The sequence below is a fragment of the Phasianus colchicus genome, chromosome 13, assembly GCF_987193195.1.
Source record: "Phasianus colchicus chromosome 13, bPhaCol1.hap1.1, whole genome shotgun sequence".
In the NCBI taxonomy this organism is placed as follows: domain Eukaryota; kingdom Metazoa; phylum Chordata; class Aves; order Galliformes; family Phasianidae; genus Phasianus; species Phasianus colchicus.
In genome coordinates, this window is record NC_143448.1 from 5,344,267 (window position 1) to 5,370,094 (window position 25,828).

The following is a 25,828-nucleotide window of genomic DNA, read 5'->3' on the forward strand; positions in this document are numbered from 1 at the left end:
AATATCCTTCAGAGATAGAAGTACTTAACTGGACCTAGCTTTTTCATGTACTTAACATGAGCATCTCCTCTACTACAGGATAGCTAAATTAATCTAAAGCAGTGAGGGGCATAAGCAGCAGCAGCAGAGCCCACATCAGAAAGGAGAATGCAAACAGATCCTTTAAGAGGAGAGATATGAAGAAGCAGGGTCAAGGAAGAAAGAAGAATGAGCACCATTTTCAATGGTAGCTATACCAACTAACTGTACCTCAAGTGAATTTTTCTGGTCAGATTTAGTAGCTGGACAGAAGACAGGTATGAAGAAATGGGGAAAAAGAAAGTATTGAAAAAGCCATTTCTTCATTCCTTATTTCCTGCTTCTGATGTAAATTCATTTCTATAACTAGAAAAGCTTTTTTCTTTTCAAAACAGAAAGTGACACCTACACCAGCCTCTCTTAAACGCCCGACACTGTAAATCTAAAAACAGCTCATTTAAATTCATGAAATTAAACTTAGCCTCAGGCTACGTAGCCCCTGCTGAATTTAATAAATAAACATTTTCAAAAAACTCTGTTCTTTTGGTAACCACAGCTGGCAGCTTACTGGTCAAAGCAGGTTTCAGAACAGCATTAACTTGCCAATTATTATTCATAACATAACAAAGATTTTTAGCAATTTTAAGTTCGCAAAGAGAAATCTGAAAAATGACAAAAACTGGTCATAAGTCATCCTCCAGTAGCACAAAACTTTGGTATATGAATACGGTCCACACTTCACTCAACAGCTTCAACTGAGCAATGTGGTAATACTTACTAGTTCTTGTATTTTACGAAAAACTCTTCTGTTTCTACTGTCATCCCAGCAGATATCTAAGAAGGAAATTTAGGGGAAATGTAAAATGTTGAAGTGAAACCTATTTTAAAATATATAATTTCACCCAATGACAATCACTTACTTCTTTCTTTATTATTCTAGAGGATAAGATTTTATCTACAATTGCTGCATCTTCTTCACTTGGATTCTCCTATAAACATAGGAAAACAATGCCATCATTACAAATACCAGTAAATGCTCTTTCTTCAACCATAACAGGCCTAAAAGCTTCATCAGCAAGAGTGGCTTGTTAAAAGATCAACAATAAAGGTAACTACAACTTTCAAAGGTAGCAGTCTATCATGCCAGTAGAGAAATTTTAAACACAGTGAATATACCTACTCTTCCTTGAACATACACACGTCTGCTTTAAGGAAAAAAAAAAAGTACCTGAATACGATTGTCTTTGTCATTCAACTGACATAAGATTACTACCGTTCAGGCTGCAAAATACAATCCCATACTAAACCAAAATTTTTCAAACATTATCCTCAAAATGAAGGCTTTACAGATTTACAGAGAGAACTATATGCACAAGTACAGGTAAAAGAGCATCAGACTCCATACACACTTGTCACATAAATTTCCTTTACAGGCAGTGGTGATTCCGATGCTTTGAAAAAACAGACTTATTGTTTTTATGCTGTTCAATTATTCTGATGCAGTAGACACACTCTGACCTTCATTACACAAAGATGGAGAAGCAAGAACTCTGGCAGACATGTTAAACACATAAGTAAAATGAAAACAGTGCAGCACGTGTCAAGCGTAGATTCACACTAAACACCAAAGCGGATCTTACCACAAATAACTGTAAAGGCTGCTCAGCAGGTAAAGGAGCAGAATTCTTTTTGATTTTCGCAGAAGCTTTAGCTTCTTCTTCCGATTGTTTTCCTTCTCCTTCTTCAGCATACTTTTTCCTTTTAACTTGCCGATTTGATCTTCTCTTCTGCATGGAGTAGAAGAAAGCTAAGAAGCTTTACCAAACGTTTCCTCTAACACAGACCGCAAATTTCAGAATACTTAAGCTAAACCAAAAGCCAAAGGCCAAAATTTGATGGAACATATGAAGCATGGGAATCACAGAAAAAAGCAACCACTAAATATTATTTTCAGACAATTAAACTTTACTTTTTTCTCAAATGTTTTTCATAGGAATGTTTGATACTTCTATTTTTAGAGTTCAAAAGGAATCACAGAACATCAGGATACATAGCAGATCCTCAATAAGAAAGCATCAGTATTTCAATAGTTTTAGAGAACTGATCGTCACTGAGATAAAATCAGCAAAGTAAACAAGTTTCTTTTAATTAATTTCATTATAGTGAGCTACATAGCAAAGCATATTTTTTATTTAGGAAAAGCCATTGGTGATTTCAGTACAGTGCAGTAGTCAGCTGAAGAAGAAAACGTTGTGAATAGACCAAAACTCAACATCCCTGTTGTTATACTGGCTTTTGCAGAGCAGATATTAAGTAACGATGTGATTGCAGAACCAGAACTTTCTTTCTGGCTGTTCAGTTCAACCCGTGGTCTGGCTGGTCAATGGTAAAGGCCTTGCCATAGTTTAATGACAACTTCTGAAGTGCAAGTATGCACAACACAGCATACATCAAAGAATGAGCATCAGATTGCTCTTCTGGAGATGCTAGGACAGTGAAATAATCAGCTTTCAACAATAAGGCAGCTAAAATAACTATTCATCAATAAAAAGTGTGTGTCTGTTGTGTGTGGAGGGAGGTGTAGTGGGGGAATTTAAAGCAAAAAGAAACTTCAGATATAAACTGTCACGTTACAGTTTAAAACTATAGGAACTGTAGAACTGATAGGAACATTCTTATTAAAAATGCTAGTTAATAGGAGCTATGCAAAATGATGTAGGAATTAAGAACAAAAGGTTAAAGAGCTACACTCAAGTTTTTCTTGTTAAGTAGTCGCTGAAGTTTTCAAAACCTACTGAGGCATTGAAAAGCATTTTCAGGCTCTCTCAGTATGTCTTTACTTGATGTATGAAATGATTAATAAAACATCAGCAGACATACGCTCTCCAACATTAATATATAATCTCTCTTGTTTGAGAAATGCTGTATTACTTCCCTGAACTGAGAAATATGGTCATAAGTAAATAAATAAAAACATCTGATGCACAAAATAAATCAACATACTTAAAGAATACACTTACTGAGAAACTAAGCATACCAAATGAATAAGGGAGAATAACCTAAAATTACTGCTCCCATGGGTTTAGAAATAGAAAGCTACTTGCAATAGGAAAAGAAAATTATGACCATGCTGAAAAATTTAACAGAGAATGAATCAGAGCAGAGATGAAGGAAAGTAATGGATGTTCTTCTTGTTATGCTTCTCCCCAACTCCTCTGCAGGTAGACAGAGCAGTGTTATGTGGTATTCAGTAGCACAACTCTTTTCTTTCCACGATAGCACTCAATATCACCACTCTTCTCCCTTCATGCAGGAATTATTTAATACTAACACTAAAATAGCAAAAAACCCAAATCAATAACCAAAAAGGAAAGATCTCCAGACTTCTGAATTACAGCTGTTGACCCACAAGTTTACGTTTATGCAATGACAGGATTTTAATTGTTAACCTATAGTTCTTCAAAACGTCAAACCACTTTTTACTTCCTTTTACATCTACTAAACAATCCTTCCACACTAAGACAAACACCCCAAGGAATAAATCATTCCATGCTCCCTTCCAGGTAACGTTTACCTAAGGCACTTTATCACCTAAATTAATAGAAAGCCATTCCTGGAAATGGCTTCTGATCCCTTTTCCTCCCCTATCATCATCTGCAAAATACTAAAGGTCAGCTCTGCATTTGATGATTATTTTCTGACATTATCATCAGATCATACAATTAATTTTTACTCAACTATTTATTATAAATATTGATTACATCTCCTTCAATGAAATTGCCACAGAATAAAAACCTGCACATTTTCAGAATGAAATCTTACGTTTTAATGGAATCTGCCCAAAGGAAGAGAGTTACAATTCTGTTACTAATATGCATATGAATAAGATACAATCACTTGCATAGTTCATACTTCCTTGTGCATGAATTTTGCAAATGATTATACGAGGGCTATCTTTTAAAACAGTGAATACAGTTAAAAGGGAAAGATTCCTGAAAAGGATGACTACCACTTTAACTCTCAATCCTGCACTTCCTTCAGCTGTGTTCTACATTGGTTGCTCTGAAAGTAATGCCTCCTCTATTTTTTTCCATGGAAACTACAACAGATGCAGAGCACAATAACACTAGTTGATAGAATAAGTTTGCTCCCACAAAACACTATTTTTCCACACAGGCACCACCATCAGGTGATTTGTTCAGATGAGCTGATTGTGACACTTTTCACTTTGTGGTGTGACAGGTCTCCATGCCCATCCAGAGCGCAGCTTGTCTTTCACATCACTGTCACCACTGCTGAAACACACCACTCACCACCTCAGTGTGCTCACATCCACTGTTTGGTCTCCATAAACATTCAGAAAATGTCAATGAATGTCATGGGTGCCATTTTTTTCATACAGAGGAATTCAATGACATCTTTGCTTCATAAACACTTCCATGTCAGACATCATTTTCTCAGACTGCCCCTCTGTCACAAGGCAACAAAATGTAACAGGATATTGATGGGAAGGTTGAACTCTACTGCCATACCACCAACACCTGCCTCTGATGTTGTGGGCCAACATCATAAAATAGGCTGCATTATTTTCAGAACAGTCCTCATAGATACAACTAGAGTCTACTGGCATGCTGAAATGATAATGTAAGGATTGTAATCTATGAGAGACAGATACAAGTGACAGAAAGAAGCAGTCAGCTGCCTGTATGAAAAGAAATAATTCACTGGAGAGATGGGAAAAAGAAAACTTGTAGACAAATACAAATTTAAGAAGGAACAATTTGATCACTTACCTGCGAATCTTCATCTTTCAATGACTTCTGTGGAGTCTGCTTAGCATCAGACAATTCATCTGAAGATTCATTTTTTCTTTTCTGTTTCTTACCCAGCGTGATGATTAGCTTTCTGTTAGGGGGAAAAAAATAAAGCCATCTAAATGAATGCTATATACTAGTTTACTTCAAGCTTAAAAACAATGCCAAATCCATAAACAATACCCTCAATTCTTGTTACTATAAAAATCAAGAAGCCCCACACCCTTAAGAATGCAAAACACTTCGCAAAACACTTCACAAAATAGAATGGTACAACTTGACAGTATACATTTTATACTCCTGTTAGTGAGTTTCTCTACAGGTAAGCAGTTAGTTTCAGCTCAAACTTCTCTGTATCAAATACTGTAAGTCTATAAACAAATATTTGAGATGAATCTAAAATTTAGACTGACAATAAGAAACTACACAGATAAAATTAGTATAATTATCATCTACACATGACAACAGTAAATAACTTACTTGAAATAGCTTCTCACTGCAAAATTTCTTCTCATTTATATTTTAAAAATTACCTGAACAACAATCTAAAATGATTCAAAGCTGTAACTTTTATGTATGTCAGTCACTGAACAGATAAGAGGAAACTGTACCAATCTATTTGTCCTAAGAAACACCACAATAAGCTGTATTCAAAACACAGACTTCTCTCTAAGAACACTGAACTGAAGAAATCAGTTCAATTCTAATGAAAAAGCACTAACGATTTCTCAGTACAGACTGACAGGTTATGCTAGAAATTATGAAATAAGTAATCTGTTTTATCTAATAAGAGTTGAAATATTTCCTTTCTCATATTCAAAATGTGCCAACCACTGCTCTTTAAAAATATATTTTACGTGGCATCTAATTATCACTTCTGTGTAACAGAAATAAGAACTGATACAACACACAAATGGTCTCTGCCATTCTACAGAACCAGTTAAGCACAAGACACTAACTTTTATACAGCTAACTTGTGTGTTTGATCCCAAAGTAGTACCAAATATTGTCCACCTGGAAAGCCATCAAAAAGAAGGTGGTGGCTGAAACACTTTCCTCATTTGTTCCTCTTTGGCTGAGTCTAGCTAGGAGAATTATCAGATGTTTATGACAACCAAACTATGAGTCCACAAACAAAAGAAAGTTACCAAAACATTAGGGATCGATAAAATAACATGGGACACAAAAAGATTACACAGACCTTTGTAAAAATGAATGTTTTCACAATGTTTTCAGTTGTTAGCCATTAGGTTACATTCAATGGAACAGTTTAAAAAAAAGCATTATCTACTTCCATCTTTTTTGACTCAGCGTGAACTGAACTTCACTGGCAAACACATGATATGTGCGATAAGCATGATGACAGATCTGCTTGTTTCCAGAGCTGCCTGTTCAAAGCTAACGTCTGCTCCCTGCATGTTCACCTCTTCATCTGTCTCTCTCTTCATCTTCCACTTCCTACCCCCAGTACTTGCCCTTAAATGCATCTTCCTGATATTTTCTTAATATCTTCCTTGCACGTCACTGCTCTGAACGTTTCTTCTCTTCTGTGGGTATGATGCCAGCAAGAGGAATACATGCATAGTTTCTCTTCCTTCCGATCCAGTGCCCAGAACCAAAATGCTCTTTGATATCAGTAGTTGCTGAATGACAGCATGGTGCTGAAGTCATGCATTTCTATTAGTAAAAATGCAATCTGCTCATATTTTGGCCAAAAACTTATTAAAAAATGTGCTACGTGAAAACAGTGATTTTCAGAAGCCTGTAAACTGGATCAGCTCTGAGATTTTTTTTTTTTGACTGAGAGCAAGTTGCTTTGCCAGTTTGTAAATCTCTGCAGGAAAGCATTAAGATACTTGGCTACCATCCCTTCTGCCAAGCTGAAACAAACTGTTCTGAACAGCAACTATCTTTCTGTTTCTGTGAAAAGGAAACAGCACACTGCAGACTCAGAATAAATCATATCACTAGACTCCATTTCAATTTCACTTTCACTTGGCTTTTTAAAGTGTCTTATTATGTAATAGAGAAATAAAATGATTAGGCAAGGTAGATTAGTTCAACATGTTTGTTTGTTTTTTTTCCTTCTTCTCTATCAACAAAGTAAAATTAAAATGATGAGAAACTTACAACAGTGGAAGAGATCAGAAAGACACCACCTCAGGAGCCATTATTACTTTTCAACCTTAGCACGTAACTCCTAAAGTGTTTTATGTCTACAAAACTACGACACAAAGTATCACCATATGAGGAGCAGATCTCCGGACAATGCAACTTCTTCCTTGCAAACTAACAGCCAGTTAGAACCTGGTTCATTTCCCTTCTTTCCGATAGGGGAACAACTGCAAAGTTGTCAGCACTTTTAAGAGCTTTAAAATTATAAAGAAGCCTTCGAAACAGTAAACGTGAAGAGGTATTAGAAAAGAAAGAAAACAGCAAACATATATTAGGCATGTAAGAAACAGCAGGATATTGCTGACTTTCAAAGCATACCTTTAATGCATCACTTTTAATTCTCAAAACAGAGAAACAGTAAAAAACTGGTTATTAGTATGTGAAAAGCCACCTTCCAAATATTTTAATCTGTAGTCAAAGTATTTTATTTAATTACTAGCAACAGAACTATAGCATTAGTGTTTTTAATCACTAAAACCTTTGCTAAAAATTCTATTAGCAAAATACAAAGCAGATATCTCCTCGATAAGACTGCGTATCCTCTTCAAATGGGAGATGTATTGGTAGTATAAAAACAGCTGCTCTCATCATTTCAGCATATGTTTAATAAATAATACTAACACCCAGTGTTACCCACTGTCTCCTCCTCCAAATATATCTCTAATTAATAACTTTTGGATTGCAGACAGATTTTTTTTTTAAACACTCATCTAGTCTTACTTGGAACAAGCAGCCATTTCAAGCTCATACGGAATGGGAATCATAATGCAAGAAAAAAAAAATATGTTTAGTTATCTTCCTGACAAGACCATAGTGTTGTGCATTCAAATATTTTGCAGTAATTAGCAGACTTAAGATTACATCACTTAAGCACAAGTGATGCATCAAAACTTGAGTTTGGGAGCAGAGGAAACTCTGACAAGGAGTCGTGGCTCAGTATGTGCAAACACATCCCAGGAGGATGATGAAATTTTACATTCATGCCCTTCAAAGGCATGAAAAAACAGCATTACTATCAAATGGAATAAAAAGATCCAACGATTTCTCTTCCACTTGTGCACAGACCTATTAAACAGGATTTGTCTGACTTACACAAATCATACAATAAGAGAATTCACAATGCCTGATTTCTAGGAAATTCCCTAGAATTTCTTGTATTTAGCCATAAAAGATGCAAGATCAGCGTAACAGGTGAATGGTTTCCTTTTCCTTTTGCTTTCACAGGGGAGAAGTGCTGTGAACTGGCGTTAGGAAGACTCAGACCACCTTAGCAGCACCACATCAACTAGAGGATATAAAGACTGTCTACCAGACATAATTATTCCTTTAGCACATTAAATGATGAAACTATTTCTGATAAACGGCAGCAGTTCGGAATTTAAGGGCTACCACTCTGGATTTATTTCTGTACATCTAATTCCCAAGGCCTGAGAGGGATTTATTTGGTTATTTATTTTTAAAAACTAGGTACTCTAATGATATCACCCTTTATATCACTAATGCAGAGCTGCTGCTTTTCATCAGGGCCATGATATTTAATTTTGTGTTTGAGTAGGTGGGAATACTTGAGAGCGATATAATCTAAATGCCAATCTACTTTTCTGAACAACAGAATGTTCACAAATTTGTAACTCTTCAATCCCTTACATAAAGTGGTAAAAGACGTATTTAAACCAAAAAAATCTATCACCTTAAATGGATGAACCGAAATCATAAACAATTCAAAAAGCTTGTAAGTCATTAGAAGCTCTATGCAAAACATTAAGCATTTAGATTCCTAAATAGATGGCTAAATGGCTGAATAGACAGCATATGAAGGGTGGCTTCGAAGTCCTCACAAAAACTGTGAAGAACCTTAATTGTGAAAAGTTCATCAGTAATCAACATCCGAAGGTAACTGGTAACACACTTGGTAACCCTAAATACATTATACACACATTCGTACACTGCTAATAGTTTGTCATACGCTTGGTAATAAAATAAACTTACTCATTTATCTTTACCTATCTTTATGGCACAGAACTTTACTAATTCTTGAATCCAGTTCTAAACCAGTGGGCTGAAACCACAGGCCTTGCTTCTTCAACTTAAACAGGTCAGAGGATTAACAATCTTAAGTGGAGACTTCAGAAAGAAAATACAGCCTGCCTAGAAAATAACTGCTACTAATTCATAACTAACCGTGATCCACCAAAAAGAATTATGCTATACATTTTCTCTATATGCAGATCTCAAAGGAATCACGATAGAAAATGTGAACAGTTAACATGAAGTCCCCAAAGACAAACCAATTTAATTAGTGAGAAAAGGTCTGTTTGAAATCGTGCCATCTCCCCTGTGCCCAAGCACACAGTAGCCAAAACGTGACCCTAGATGAGGGCTGCTCAGTGCCAGCAAAGCTGTGTCGCATTACATCTAAACACAGACTTTTTCTTTTTAAATAGAAACCGTTGGCTCACAAGCAATGTTATAAAAGTCTGTTCAGCAACTAGCGTGCCAGTTCCACTCTGCCAGTTCAGCAAGGCAGAGCGTATCCTTTTCACAGCTGGATCACTAACTCTAAATCCTGCTCAAGAGCAGCACAGGCCACATTACACACCAGCAATGCCTGCGAGCATAATCCAGGTAACAACCTGCTGTTTGAGTACGGACTAGAGAAGGTACACTCAGACTCCTGTTGGATAGGCCCCGTTTGATAACAGAGGGGATGTGAAAGATCAGGTTAAGAGCAAGCAGGGGTCACCTGAACAACGAGCCTGACTTCAGCCCCTCTGAGAGGCACAGCTCCTTGCCCCAGCCTGGCTCTCAGCATCCCAACGGAGCTGATGTAACCGTTACTGCCAGTTCCAAGCGTCTCCAGAGAGACGGCCCAGCAGGCAGACAGGTACTGTGCTGGGATGGATGTGTCACGGCCCAACTCCCTTCAAAAGGAAAGCCCGATGCGTTCACACGAGTTCTTCACTACAGCTAAACGTGCGCTTCATTTGTTTCTTTAGTGTGCCTTCACTGTCTGTAAAGCTGATGGTTTCATTGCTCATTAAAGAACTGTAGCTGATAAACAACTTTCAACTGCCATAAGCTTATTTTTTATTATTATTTTTTAATGACTTTTTTTTTTTTTTTTTTACTGTCTTCAGGTTTCATGCTTGCATTTAAGCAAGAAGAGTTACATACAAAACTTAGTTGTGTTTTTTTAATTACTAGTCTTCCCCTTTAATATCTTTTCCTTCCAGGTTTCCACAGATTACAAAGGTCTTATTTTCCAACGAAAGCCCAAGGTTTTCATGAAATTCAAGTTCTCCCTTCTCCTTTTCACCCAGTAAAGTACTTCTGCCCTCTAAAGTATTACTTCAACATGATAAAACTTTCTCTCAATGTTCAGTGGGAGCTTTATTTTAAGGTAACAGGGCAAACGAATGTAGCAACCCACACACTCAAAATCCTAAACCTATTTCATTACCACAATTTGCAGCATGTGCTTCAATTAGTTAAAAAATATTTTCCTAACAACGTGAGACAACAAGATATCCTTATGAGAAGGTGTTTAGCCTTCTAAAACCTTTATTAATTATTGGATTTCACGTAAACAAGTTTTATGAAAAACCTGTAGCCATACAACTGCTTAACCACCTCTGAATAGGCAGTTTTAGCCATCCTACAGTAAGTGTTCTACTTACATAAGATCAATAGCCACATTGGCATAGTAAACACTCATAGGATTATTTTTAAACAAACATCAGGGTCTTCTTGCAATTACTGCTCTTCAAAATCACTGCAGTACATATCCTTGCTAAGCAGCTGGTGTTATTTGTAAAAATACATGCATTATAGAAGATATAAAATAGTGCTAACACAACGTAACACCACATGAAAGTACTCACATAAAAAAATGCATGTGGGTGTCCAGAAACAATATACTTCGTTGGACAGCTGTGCATCTATGTAAATTCTGTACAATCTGTAATAGGTGGCTCCAGAAGACTCACTTCACAGTTCTCTAACAGCTTCTCCTGTCCCACACTCTTTACTTGATAACACTACCCAACAGCATGTTACTGGGGCTTTAGGCAGTTGGGGTGGTAAATAACAGGGATGCAAACCTTCACAGCTTGCAGCCAAGTTACCTAAAGTTGACCGTACTTAATTAAATGGGAAGCTGTCTACCAGCTTCAGATCAAGCACAAGCATCACTGTTAAAAACAGTTTGACAAATGTCTACCTGTCATTTGATACTACTTCATGACAACTAGAAAAGGGATGCAAATTGATGTGCACAGCTAAGCATTTCATGAAGACAAAACTGAATGCTGAACTGTTACTCGAGGAGAGCAGTTGATTTGACTACACTGATTAAAAAGCAGCAAAAACATTACTGGAATTATGTAGCATATCAAAAGGATTATTTTTCAGCAGCTTCTTAATTATTTGGATGAACAGCTATAAAGCATACTTAGGACAACACACGCAAAGGATCCAGAAAATGACACTAGCCAAAAGTAGTGTGTAAGCTTCCTGATTAGAACGACCCACAAAATGTCTGCTATGTAACACAAATAAACATGAAAGCAACTTTGGGAGTATATATCCCAAACTCAACTTTAAAAGAGATGGGGGGATGGGAATCGAGGAGGAAATGTGATGAAATGCTCAGAAGCATAAGCAGCACTCGTGCAAATCCCATAAGCAAAGAGAAAAATTACGACCAGTAAAGTTCTGGTTAAAATCACGTAACATTTGGAACAGTAACCTTTATACTATTGGACTAATTCTCAAGGAAGTAGTTTATTTGGAGCATACAAGAATAGTATCACACCAGGAATAAAAGCAGAAATGCAGAGAAATGGGCTGATTAAAAGAACATTCATTTATGCTGTCTAAACATGAAATATGCATACGAGGCATTTAAATCTAGACAGATATGCCAGTTCCTATTGCTGTTATCACTGGAAGGGCAAAGGATTTCAAACAAGAATTGAACCATAGCTGAGGCTTCTGTTTCAAGTCTTGACTGACAAGCTTCATGTCGGAAATCACATTCTTTCCTTCAAAAGTATCCTGGAGAACTAGGTTAGCTATGCAGTCAGAAGTGTGCCAGGTATGGAATTCCTTGCAGCTCTCTGACATCTAACATGTTTCTCGGAGGCTTCTTACCCCCAGGGTATGAACTCAGCTTGATCCAGCTGAGTCTGCACAATCTTTAAGAGGGCAGACTAAATTGATACAACTAAAGAACACAAAATACTTAAAATACAAATATGCACTGTACTTTTGATATAGTACACAATATCCGTAAGAATATTCATCTGCCAGCTAGTTCATTAAACTTCCAGTTTTGTCCTATGCAGTTTATCATACATTGAAAATATAAGCCAGAATTGACAAACACAGCATTTATATTATCAGATAAACTTAGTTTGGAGTCAGAACAGATGACAGCACTAGATGAAAGATAATGCGGTGCTGTCTAAGCTTCAAAGTAAGTATAAAGTAATGCTGGCATAAATTTAAAATACAGAAGCCATTCCTTTCAAAGGACAGTTTTAAAATGATTTCAGCTGAAGAGAAAACAAAGCACTCTTGTTCCTGAACAAGAAAGTCCACACATGGACTTCATTAGGAAGAATTCTGTGTAGGCAGTAAATGAGAACATTATCAGTAAGCAGTTTTCATTTTTATCACAGATTCAAGAAATCTGAAGAGAAGTAAGAAGACATTTAGATCTACTTACCCAATTTTTGTTTTCTCTTTAGTTTTGGATGAGGAACCAGTTTTTGGCTTTTTACTTTCCTTGTCCTTGGGTTTCGATTTAACTTTTCTACCTTTCTTTTCCTCTTTTCCTTCAGCTGAAACACTGGGGAAGTTTTCTGGACTCATTACTCGTGGGATGTTTCTCTCTCCTCTCTCTTTTGCTTTTGCAATCGCTTCAGATATTATGCGATTTGCCTTCTCTTGTTTACTTTCAGAGTCTGCTTTTTTCCTCTGCTTCTTTTCCGACATTGCCCTCACCTGGGTATTCTGTGACTTAGTATGTGATCCTGAACCATCGGTCTTCTTGGAGGAAGGAGGCTGCGGCAGGAGACAAAAAGTAAACAAAAAACCCTTATTTTAAGATACTAAATATTTCTTAGAAGAAAAAGTGCAAGCTTTTTAAATCCGGAATTAAACTTGCAGAGACACATACAGACACAACAAAGAAGGAATTCTGCGTGGGTTTCAGAATAAGTACATCAATTGTTGACTTTAAACAACCCGTCTATGTCCTAAAATTAGTTTTAAAAAAATCTTCCCCTAATTCTGTGAGCATTCTTTCCTTCTCCGTAGTTCCTCACTCCGATCCGCAGCCTTTCAAGCATTCCCATACGTTTGACGCACATCTCCAACATCCCCAGAAAATATTCTCCTCATAAAATCTGAACAAACCAAGACCTCCCCAAGGTAACAGCATTAGCATCTCTTCTTCAGTAATATACCGGGGTACAAATACCTTAGAGCAAGCATCATATCCACAGGGCTAAAGCAGTGCTAAACAGCATCGTTGTTAAAACAAAATCAAGATTAAAAAAGCAATCCAAAACTAAGCCTACACTGCTCTCCCTGATAAAAGGATCAGAAAGCAGTATTTTTATTACGACCAACATAGTGCCAGTATCTGAGTTAGAAAATGTACGTCCTGTTTTGATTTTCAGGCTTTTCAGTGCTATTTCTCCGATGCGGGGCTGTTTACACGCGAGTGCAATGCCCCGACCACCAGGCTCTTCACAGACCAGAAGACATGTTTTTGCTTTCTTCCCCTCCCCCTCCAAGGAATGGAAAGAATTTCCTATTCAAACAGACAAAAACCGGCAGATAACACTTATGTTACATTCTCACCCGTAAAGGCGCCTCTGACTACAGCACGAAGAAAAGCCACCAGCAATTTCCAAACACATTTCCAGGCTGAATCCAGTGCACTTCACTGGATCCATTTTCTACCCGCGCCTCATCAAAGGCACAGAGCGGTGCTGCGGCAGGGAGGGAGGCCGGCACGGGATCACTGAAATGCCACCTCAAGGCCTACAAGCTCTAACAAATAACCATGGCTCGAGCAAACAGCAACAAGCTCAAGATGGCGATGCAGCACGGCTCCCGCCGCAGCAGCCAGTAATAAGGAAGGTTATTCAATCCCATTAGCCTTTTAGCCCAAAGAACCCCTCCTCCTCCCACTCATTCAGGCTTTCACTTACCCTTCCTCTTGGCCTCTTCACTGAAGACATTTTTGGCGTCAGACAAAGGCTTGCCCTCTGCTTTTTCAGCACCCCAGGCAGTGCTCAAGAGAAAAGCATTGAAAGAAGATTGCTAAATGGCCTATTTAGCAAGCTGCAGCCAAGATATGCACAACCCTCCACAAATGCACATTGTGATTTATCAACATATTCCTCCCTTGGTGAGCACACAGCCGCTGATCGCCCAGCGCAGGTAGGGCAGAGCCTGCCCGCCGCCCCTCCAGAGCAGGATTTCCAACACAGCTGTAAGCAGATAGCCAGATTCCAACAAAGCACAGAAAGAAATGAATGCACAAAGCATCAAAATGCATCAGCATGAATATTAGAGATGTCGTTAAAAATACTGACTCCTTCTGCGGAAGTAGGCCAGCAGATGGTGCTACCAGTTATTATTCCATTAGACTCTGCAATTTAACCCCCAAAGGACTGCTCTTCCCTACATGTGGTATCGGGATTAACTCTTCCTCTTCCACCTCCTGCTGTAAAACTGCAAATACTATTTTCTCTTAGGCTGAAAACTGTGGGAACTGCGTATTCCTGTGGCCAAGGCTTCCCTGTAACACGATGAGTCTCGCATCGACATGAGGAGGCTGCAACACAGACATTAAAACCTTGGGGGCCTCAAACATGTTTTGTCCTGCAATATATCTTTTGCTTTTTTCTTTTTGCAATTGAATTCTGTACCCCAAACAAGCAACAGCGATTATGTAAGTGCCCTTTTGCAGAATTTACAGCTTCTTTCAGATCAAGGAGGAAACCCCTTCCCTGCTTTTTCCCCTCCCCCCTCTGCCCAGACCATCGCACACCTTGTGATGAAGGCCTCCTCCATCACACAGGACATGGCCAGGTGATAATCTCTGCCTCCTAAAGGAGCTTTAAGGTGCTATTTTAATAGACTAGATAAGTTTTCATTGTGTTCTTGTCAACGTATCAAAGAAAAGCAAGCAGCTGGTATGGTTTTCTAATTTTTTTTTTTAAAGTCCTTAGAAAAATAAGAAGCTTCGACATCATTGCTATTCCCTACCAACATCCTTGCTTTTCTTGGAAGCCCATTAAAGAAGAATCAGGAAATAGATTGGGATATGACTTCTCTTTGGATTTTGGGTCTGTTTAAGAATATGTCTTGATTGGGATTCTACTTCTTCAGCCTTATTTCAAGATGAACTTCATTATTCACTGGTACAGATGAATGGGATGAATTTTTTTAGTTATCAGTGTCATTACATTCAAAGATATTTCTGCAAATATGCAGCTTAACTACAAAGACAACTATTAAATTTTCATTTTAGTTTTTAGAACTGTAGCAAAGATGCTTTGATGTTATGGTTATCCAACCTATAACAGAAATTGCAATCATTTATCTTTCAAGTTACAATTTCATAGCTTAGCAAAATGCTAAATAATGTACTGTTCTAGCATTCTGAGATCAGCTAAATAAAATTAAGGAAGTTTCCTAATGCACTCTCAGTATAATTTCATCTCAGCCAAGTGCTACTGAAGCTGGTAAGGTCAGAGGATTGTAAACATACACTGATACCTTCCTGAACCATTCTGGGGCTGAGAAAAACAACAAAAAAAGTGCCAACTTAATTAGTGGGCAATAATGGCAACAGTAGCTTTTTGGCAATTTTCTGAAGTAATCTTCCTAAACATTTAGTTGCTTTAAAAAGAAGTTTCATATGACGTATCTACTCAAAGCTGCCCCCCACGTTACTCCTCACCAGCTTCTATTACCTCCCTCATGTAGAACTGGGAGCATGCTGGACGAGGTGACTGGCTGTTTTAACCTGGAGGCTGACCCACTACTTCTTGGTCCATTCTACAGCTTCTGTATTCAGTTATATGTCCTGCACACCAGCAACATTAAGGTATTTGTTAGAAAACTGAGAACTTATTTTTTCAGTTTTGCTATGAACATTTCTAAGCATATGGGAATAACATCCATGAAGACACAGGATGACACCAGCCAGCCATTACAAGCTAAATAAAGCTGTAATGAAACCTGCACCAAGGAAGTCACCGCTGTCACACACACACACACACACACACACACACACACACACACAAAATTGCAAAACAACACAATTGTTTTGAGATTAGAAGAACCAGAAATACCCTTGCTTTACAAAGAACAGTAGCTGCACGGACTTGCAAATCAAAGCCAGGTAAGGATTTAATTCCACAGAGGTCTTGTATTCTGAGTATTGATTAAATCTTTAAAAAAAAGTACAGTCATAAACAGTTATAAATTATCATGTACACTGGAAACAAATCCCAAAAAGCTACACAGCATCTACAAAAACAGGGCAAAGTTTTCTGCCAAGCCAAAAACAGCCCTCCCACCACTGAGAAGGGACACAGATCAGACACCCCCAGGGTGCACATCTTTTTGCCAGTAGCTGACAAACCTATTCCATCCATCAGCACTGAGAGGAATTTTTAAGTGAAGAAGATGTGGGAGAAAGCGGAAAGGAAAGCCCCAAGGCAGCCGCATATTTACAAAATGAGCATTTTATTTGGAAAAACAAGCTTCTAGTTTTCACGGTTGCGAAGACGGTCATCCAAATATAACCGAACACAAAACAATGCAACGATTCAGAACAGCTCCAGGGTATCTTCTGCTGCTAACAGCTTCGGCAAGCAGCAGCAGTGGCACTACTGGGGCTCAGTCAGCTGCCCGCTGCTGCGCTGAGTCCTGCGGGCAGCAGGGAAGTGCCAAGAACCACAACTCTGTATCAGGTTCATGCTGCTGCCACCCACAAAAGCCATCAGGAGCAGCACGTATGGGCTGTGCTGCTGTTCACACTGCAAGGCTATCCTTAAGGGATATTAAGGGTGGAACAAGTAAGACGACAGCTGTAGACTTCACCACACATACCCCACGTTCACAGGAGATGGTGAGCACCAATATTCAAAATACCTCAGCAGCATTCAAAAAACTTCAGCAGCATTCAAAAAACTCAAACACTGTTTTGAGAGGTAGAAGGTACATTACACATCAGATTGGTATCTTAATTAAACTAATGTCAAAATGATCAGGTTACTGGACAATATCCAGAGAGGAAGTCATTGATCATCCCATTTCCTACCAGTACTCTGCTGAAGGCGTTTTGCAGAAAGGTATTTCTGCAACACCTGCATGGTATTTGCAAGACAGGCATTTCGCTGGCCTAACAGCACTTCCCAAAGCAAGGAGAAACCACTGCCATGAATGCTTACAATCAGTTTTCTTCTTTTCCTTTGAAAATCGAAACGTGCTTCAAATTTGCCCTACAACAATAAGTAGTTTTTCCACATCCCTGGTGTATCAACTTCAAAAGGAAGCCCCAGGAAGAAAACATTTTTAACATACAAGAAGTTTCCATCTCCTAGGAAATCCTCCCAGATCCTCCTCCATGAACAAAACATCACTTTTACTTTTGCCAGAACCTGTGGCCATTCATGCTAGAGCAGGACTGCTTTCAACTCTGAGCGTACAGTCTTTATGGTCAAGTCTCTTTATCGAGTTGCATCCATTCTCAATATCCTCAGAGGACTTGTAATGCCTTTCCCTGGTATTTTAATGAATCATGCATTCCTGACTTAATTATATTCTATGTATTTATATATTTTTAAATGGCTCTCACTCGTGCATATGCTCATCGAAATACTAGCTAAGAATTAAATTATGATCCTACCTATCGTAGAAAACAAAAAAGCTGTCACACTCCCCTTCAGAGTTTTTATTCAAGCTTTTCACAGAACGGCTCTGGTTGGGAGAGACCTCAAAGATCATGAATCTCCAACCCCTCTTTGTGTCTTGAGAGAGCACAGCTCTTGCTTATCTACCAGGTCCTGAGGCAGAACAAGATGACCTTGACATCAACCGCACTGAAAGCAGCTAAAATTAGCCACCTGGAAACCCGATCCTCGTGCACTGCCACTCCATCATCTTTGTCCATGTTTATTAATAAACAAGGAATCCCTTTGTGCACATCAAGTCGCTGAAATAGTATCAATATCCCAGCTACACCGCAAATACAGGAATCACCTAAACAATAATCAGTATTGTGCTTCTGCCCAAATCGGATTGTCATTTATTTTCACACTGTGATCACATCAGAATTTGAAAACTGCTAATGCTTTAAGCTGTCACACTCCCCTTCAGAGTTTTTATTCAAGCTTTTCACAGAATGGCCCTGGTTGAAAAGGACCTCAAGGATCATGAATCTCCAACCCCCCTGCCACATGCAGGGTAACCAACCTCCCCATTTAATACTAAACCAGGCTGCCCAGGGCCCCATCCAATCTGGTCCTGAACATCTAGGGATGGGGCATCCACAATCTCCCTGGGCAGCCTGTTCCAGCACCTCACAACTCTCACAGTAAAGAACTCCTCCCTGACATCCAACCTAAATCTTCCCTCCCTCAACTTAAAATCATTTCCCCTTGTCCTGATGTTATCTACCCTTTCAAAGAGTTGAACTCTTAAGAGTTCAAAGAGTTGATTTTTAAGTCTCTTCTTCAGCAGTTGCCCCATACCATCTACCAAGCAAAGAGCACTGTCCATGGGGTTCTATCATTTTCCTTTCTTTTGGTGGATATATATGGAACAATTAAGAAATGAACCATCCTAAGCTGCAGTTCTTGCAATATACTGATAATATTCACTCTTCTCCTTTCTTATTATCATCACTAATAAATATCTATTTCAAGGACACAGAATTAAGAAATAGACCCTTGAAACCTAATTGAAATTAATATTGAAATGTTACAAATAGATAAAAGAACAGGAAAAAAATTACCTTGGTTGTCTCCTTTTTTTGTTACATTGATAAATGAATGACTGACAACTCCAGTAAAGCATCAATGCAGCTGTTTAATCTGTGTAACAGTCACCTCAGAACATAAATTTTGTTACTGTAGTCCAGAAGTTAAAGCAAGTTTAACTCAAGGCTTCAACCAAATATTACATTTACGTGGATGATAGCACAGAATATAAAAAGACAACCAGCTGTCCCAGTGCCATTGCTGCTTTTCCACATGAAGAATCAGTAATATTGTGTAGCTGTACTAATCTTAGCCCAACTCTTTGCATACCTTTTGCACGTTGGGTATTCCACTGGAAGTACTGCTACACTTGACGTGTAATGAAGCTGTTGAAGAAAATGCAATGATCACATTCTAGTCAGTTGGAGTTGTGGATGCACAACAGATTTGAATTACCAGGGTTCAGACCAATTTTAGAGTCATTCCACACTGCTGCAGTTCTTGCAAAGCCTCTACTGCCTATCCTATGGATCCAAAAGTTTCAGCTTTATTTCCAAAAACATACAAACAGATCCAGCAAAAAAGCACCACAGCCTGTGTTACTTTTCTACACTCCTGAGTGATCTTACATGACAACTTTTAGGTAACTCCAAAGCCAAACAAGAAATCTAACCCAACCATCCAACAAACCAACACTTGATTTAATACTCTACAAAACAAATCAGGTAGACGCACGAGATGTTTCACAAAGTACTTATGGACGAGAAAAGAACACAGATCTTCCTGATTTGAAGTGACCAGTCACCAGAGTTCAAAAACCCTGAACAAAGCCCTGTAAATATATTGATCCACTGACATCTCAGAACAACAAAGGCAGTCTTAGAATGTACATGGAAAACTTATCCTTACTGGTACACCTGCTTTTAGAAAAGGAAAAGTTCTGTTTAACAGGTCAGAAAGTTCAGACAGCTTCCGTAACCGTCCCGAGTGGAATGCTGCAAAGCTTCTTTTCTGAAGGCCTCTTGAACTCCAAAGAAATACAACACTAACTGAAACAGCACTAATTTTCAGTCTTTCACTGCTGAACAGACATCAGTTAAAGTAGTCTCTCACAGTGCTAGAACCTGATCAATAACAATATTGGAGTCAAGTGGAAAAAGCTGTTTATTTTGCTTTATTCTGTTGGAAACTTGGTATTCTCTCATTTGGCTTATTTTTGCTTTATGTTTTGAGTACAAAGTAAAGGGACTCTCTGAAGAGATACTAAGTGTAAATGTAAAGTACAACTAGGGATGTAATGAATAATTTGTACTGTACTTCAGGATGTATGCTTTTCTGTAGACAAAAATACTAAGATACGTCTTTCCTGAACTCCTCAGATTTCAAAAGCAAGAAAATTTACTAAGCCTGTTCTTCCTTAGAAAAATATCAAAATAAGAGTAAGATGGTACTACTTCCTAACTTTTCTAATACTGAAAACAAAACCACAACATAAAATACAAGCAAACAACAGGAAATCTCGATATGACTTAGCTGAAGATTAAGTGATAAATATTCAAATACTTATTATAAAAGTACTCTCTTATTATAAAAGAACAATCACCACCAAAATAGAAACACAAGCAAAGCAAGTTGTCCTACTGCAAAATGATTTGGTATTCTGTCTTTCCGCTTTGTGAGCACAGGGTCTCTGGGAAATCTAACACATAGTAACAAAACGTAGCAAGTAAAACTTACTGTGGGCAACATTTTCTATTCCTGCTACTACGTGCTGAATTTTAAAAGAGCACACTGAGAGCAACATAGATAAGGAGAGCAGAAAAATGCCAGTATCGCTACTGCGGACCACATCCATTCACAGCGGCTTTGCAGTCATCAGCAAGCTTGCTTCTACAGCTCCTCAATCTGAAGCATCCCTACAGCAGCCAGAACCCGTGCCAGCACAGAGGCACAGTGTGAAACTTAAGATGGCGGTGCAGAGTAGCAGTCCATTCCTCTGCTACCATCACCCAATGGGATGCTTCACAACTGGACACATAAGACATCTTCATGTGCTCACACTCAAGGATAACTTAGCTAAGTATAACATGATACGTAGCTAAGTTTGTCCACTACAACTGCATCACATCCCACTGGCTAACCCAAGGCAATACATTATTAATACCTTCACCTGGTTGGCTTGTTTGCCATGTTGCTCAGCCTAGACCAACAGGAAGACACACTGAACACCCTCCACAACTGACAGAATAAGGAATGCTTTTGCCCCTTATTAAGGCAGCTTTGATAATCACACCATCCTTTCACTACAGACTTAAAAGAAATATTTAGCTTTAAAACACGCAGCTAAGCTCTCAGGTTACAGTTATGCACGCACATTAAACTTCAAGTGACAGCTGCTCAATTTTTATCTGGCTTGCTGCAAAAAAAGCAAAGCTGTACAACCACGTCAGACAAGTTGGTACATTTATGCCTCCAACTTCCCTGCAATTTCTAAACCACTGATTTACTTCAGATAAATTAGAAGAACAGACATCTCAGAAATGCCCCTTCCACTGCCATGAAGTAGATAGGTAGAAAAGAGATCTCAGTGGGGGAAATGAAACACAAACTCCTTCCTTCTTAGGCCTCCAAGAATCCATTGCGGCCACCATCTGCAAAATCCACCACTTGGACACCAAATCATCACATACTCATTCTTTCATTTTATCCTCTGACAAAAGAAACCCTAAATTTCCTCCAGCTAAAGCAGGAGCCTCCCTAGCTCCCTGTTGCCTCAAAGCATCCCAGCACAACCAAGCCAAAGAACCATGGAAACCCCACTGGAATCCATATTTCTTCAGAGGGTATTTGGTATGAGTGGCCAAAATACCCATCCTTCACACCTATTTTTATTCTAGCTTTAAATCCAAATGTTGCAGTGCTCAACATGGCATTCAATTTTCTATTTGCCCTGTACTACAGGATTATTTTAAGCACAATACTCTCTAGTACTGAACTACGATTGAAAGGAAAATTTTTGATGTACAAATTAAAATGCATTCATTTTGAAGGCTTAAGGAAATTGTATATTCACAGAAACTCAGCATTATCATCTTCCCTTTTTCAAAGAAGTTTTATATAGCACATTTATAATTTAGAGTAACATATCCTGAAAAGCCTCTAATTACTGTACTTCCATTCTGATTTCTCAAACCTGTTTCAATTCTATGTCTAACAAAAACAAAACAAAAGATGCTGTAGTTAGCTTTCTAACCATCAGCTTCACAAACTACTGCTTTCTACTTTTTTTTTTCTTTTGATGTGCTCAAGCTCCCATCCTAAAAGAAAGATAAATCTGCAAGTTCAGTTGTCTGAAGTCGAGAAGAATTCACACGCTCAGATTTAAGTACAGAAACAAATCTGATACGATGGTCTAAAACATTTTCAGTGACACGAAGCAAGGCAGCCTCTAATGGGAAAGATTCTTTCAGAAACTGCCTGTCTGGAAGGGAACAAGCTCTGCAGTAATACAGCAGCTTACTTGAAGGCCTTATGAGTCACAAGAGGAAGCTAGCTAAGCATTTGCATTTTTCCAGAACTGCAAGAATGATCAAAAAGCAAAGTAAAGGTTTGAACAAAAATCTTAGCTTGTTTTTGCTTGGATACCCAGAGAACCAGTGGTATTCTGTAATCAGAAACCATAGTTATAAATTCCATCTATAATCAGAAACAGGGAAAAATTAATACTTGAAATTAAATATACTGCATTCATAATACAGGACACGAGAAAAAGATACTGCACACAGAATTTACTGAATGCCTTAAGTTTTACTCTTTACCAAAAACTTAATCCCTTTTTAAGCATAATTTTTACAACAGCTCAGATAAGCTATCACTAACCTACTGGAACTGTTCCCATCTTCAGCTCAGTATACAAATGCTATGCAGTGAGGCTGTATCCATCAGATGCTGGCTGGTTATTCAACAGCCTAACTTACAGGTACACCAGATACAAGAGCAGCATCCCCAGCCCATGCATCCAACAGAACAGCAGTACTGGCCCATCATATCTGAGTGCCCCCATCCTCCAGACAGCACAGTAATAGTATGCATGTCCATGACCTGATACCCAAACAGACACCAGGACACCAGCCATGATGCACACTGTGAAACGAATACCATGAAAACTAAAGACAACATTGCTCGATCATTACAGCTACTTGCACTTGACTATATATATTACAGATCACCCCCTATTGGCACGTATAAAACTTTCTCACATAAAAAACTGCAAAGAAAACAGGTAGAAAGCTGCATAGACTCAAAAGAGTTGAACGTGTGAGACAGCTTTTATCCAACTGATTCACTGCATACCCAGCCTTTTGCACAACACAGCTACTACTCAGATTTACAGCCCTGAGTTTCTATACTACTTCAAAAGTATTCAGGTTCTGGCCAGTTTACAGTATTAAATCAAGATATTTTGTTTACTTTTAGAATATTTTTTTTTTTTAATACAAGAGACAGAACCCTTAAAAGTTGAGTTTAATGTAAATTACCAAGATTTTGCTACAAAATCCCACAGAAGATGTTGCTACCTGTTAGCTCGCATCCTAAACTGCCACCAAGTTTTTGCAGTTTTAATCCGCATGAAGTTGACTACTGTCACAATTTCCTCAATACTCTCCACCAAACTCTCAAGCTTCTCTCCTGCCCCACAGACTGAAGCCTGCAAGTCCTTCAGCCACAGCAGCCAGGAAGGGCTGCAAGATGCCGAGCCATCTGTGGGCAGGCTTGGTGCACCCTGCTCCTTCCAGGCAGCTGCTTCATCACAGGGGAGGAAAGCTACGGGCAAACAGGCAAGAACAGTGCACAACTAGCACCAACCTGCCCACCTCTAGGCTCTGCACCTCCCTGCAATTACACACAGAAAGCAAAAAGGCAAGCTGGGCCAGGTCAGAGAAATGACAACAGATTCAACCGGACACAGACACAGATTCTCTTCTATAACTTCTTTTAGCAGCATAATTTATCAACTTCCATTCAAATTTTGGTCACAGAGCACAACTGTAAATTTCACTTGTGAAATTGTGAAGTGAAGCAGCTTATTCAAAGTATGAATGCTGCTGGAACAGAGCGCTGTGACTGGCTGCAGCCTTGGGCAATGCCAGCCAATGACTCCATGATATAAGCACCGTCTTTACAAAAAAATAAAAACTAAGAAGTTAAAAACCAGCATATATTTTCACCACTGATGGCAAAACAATGAAGTGCTACAAAAGACAACAACAGATGTGAAAGAGCTATGATTCCATATTAATAGGAAAATATTAACTATCTTTAAATCAAAATAAGCTACGTATTCAGAAAGACTTGCAAGCATGACCTCCCTATTTACTTTTATTCACTAAAAGCAAACAAGTGTAGAAGTTCACCCAACCTGTGAACACAGCATTTTTTTTTTTAATAGGTCTTCAATGTCACTAATTGCAGCATAACAAATATCAGCACACAGTGCACATTAAAAGATACCAACATAAAAATAAATCACTTTTCCCAATTTAACAGCTAGGAAGTCCCATATTATCATTAAAACCAGTGTTGACTGCACAGCATATTTCCTTTTAAATCAGAGGGGGGCAGACATCTGCCGCTGCAATTCAAATAAACCTACATATCTGCCCCATCAGCTTCAAGGAATTGCTTTGACAGCTTCCTAAGCCAGGGTGCAACCTCCAGTGCCAAAGTGGGTTCCCCAGCATAAATTAAGCCTAAAGAACCACTTCTATTGAACAGTTTTCAGAATTACCCCTGACCAAAACCCACTCCCTCAATAGAGGAGGGAAACCAGATGCCCACAGAAAAAGCATTTATTAAAAAGGCACTGGTTTGAAAACAGAGCTCACACGTCACAGGATACTACTGGGGACCAGCAGGATTCAATTTCAGGCAAAGGAAAAAAACCACAAGGGAAAAACCAAACTGTCTCTTTTCCCAGAATCCTACTACAAAACTTCTAGGCTAAGAATGCTGCATCCAAGAGCTTCACTGGGATAGCCACAGATAACAGCAGGGAGCATGAGCTTCTGCTAGGGATCGATAGATAAAAGCAAGATTTAAGACAGCTCACCAGAAACAAGCATAGCAGTAATTTTCTATCTCAGCAGAACCTGGCTTTCAGCACAAAAGACAGGACTAGACCCTGCGTGAAGATCAAGACAAATGATTTTCAAACCAAAGGCAGCAGGAACCACTACCACCAGACAGCAGTCTGGCACATTGGCCACTGACAGCACTGCATAGCAGGAGCACATCTCTGTGCCTCTTGTCCCGCCTGAGCAGGGGTCACTCACCTGTTCTGAGAAGCTCCCCAGTCAGTCAAAGCCTACTCACAGCTAAAGCGTGCTAAGCCAAAAAGATGAGCAGCCTGGCCCCATTAAAATATCCCTTGTAAAGGACCAGGACACGATCGTATTTCCTAACGCCATATGACTATAGGTGAAAGAATACTCCATAGGATGATGTAAGTTGAGAGCTACAACACAGAAAATTCAAAATAAATTTGGCTTATCTTTTTTTTTAATCGCTCTTTTAATGACAAGTTCCGACTTCAGCACTGCTTCAAGTAAAACAAACTTTAAGAAACATTTTTGTTAAGCTAATACATTTAAAACTTCTCTCTACTGAAGTCCACCATCAAAGATGAGATGCTAAGGTGCCTTTCCCTGTCCTTGTACGCATGTCCGTGCCGTAAGATGACATTGTAGCCACGCCACTTAGATTTGTGGGCAGATGTTCTTTGCAATGGCTGCCACTGGCACGATATGAAAA

The 25,828-nt window shown here is 38.7% G+C and overlaps 1 protein-coding gene across 15 annotated transcripts in view; it reads right to left on the reverse strand.

Annotated features, from left to right (window-relative positions):
• The window catches only part of CHD9 (chromodomain helicase DNA binding protein 9), an 84,786-nt gene that overhangs the window by 36,255 nt on the left and 22,703 nt on the right, over positions 1 to 25,828 (reverse strand). For 12 of the 15 annotated variants that reach the window (XR_016470885.1, XR_004170063.2, XM_031615303.2 and 9 more), the window contains 5 exons: positions 12,736 to 13,073; positions 4,812 to 4,923; positions 1,659 to 1,805; positions 939 to 1,007; positions 797 to 852 (listed from right to left, as the gene is read on the reverse strand). Coding sequence is in view for 13 of the 15 variants with exons in the window: in XM_031615303.2 (XP_031471163.2) it covers positions 797 to 852; positions 939 to 1,007; positions 1,659 to 1,805; positions 4,812 to 4,923; positions 12,736 to 13,073 (722 nt within the window). In the remaining 2 variants the exon portion in view is untranslated. Of the gene's footprint in view, positions 1 to 796; positions 853 to 938; positions 1,008 to 1,658; positions 1,806 to 4,811; positions 4,924 to 12,735; positions 13,074 to 13,877; positions 14,185 to 14,230; positions 15,299 to 25,828 lie in introns of those variants that run through there. The other 3 variants (XM_090149913.1, XM_090149912.1, XM_031615304.2) reach the window with 3 other exon arrangements.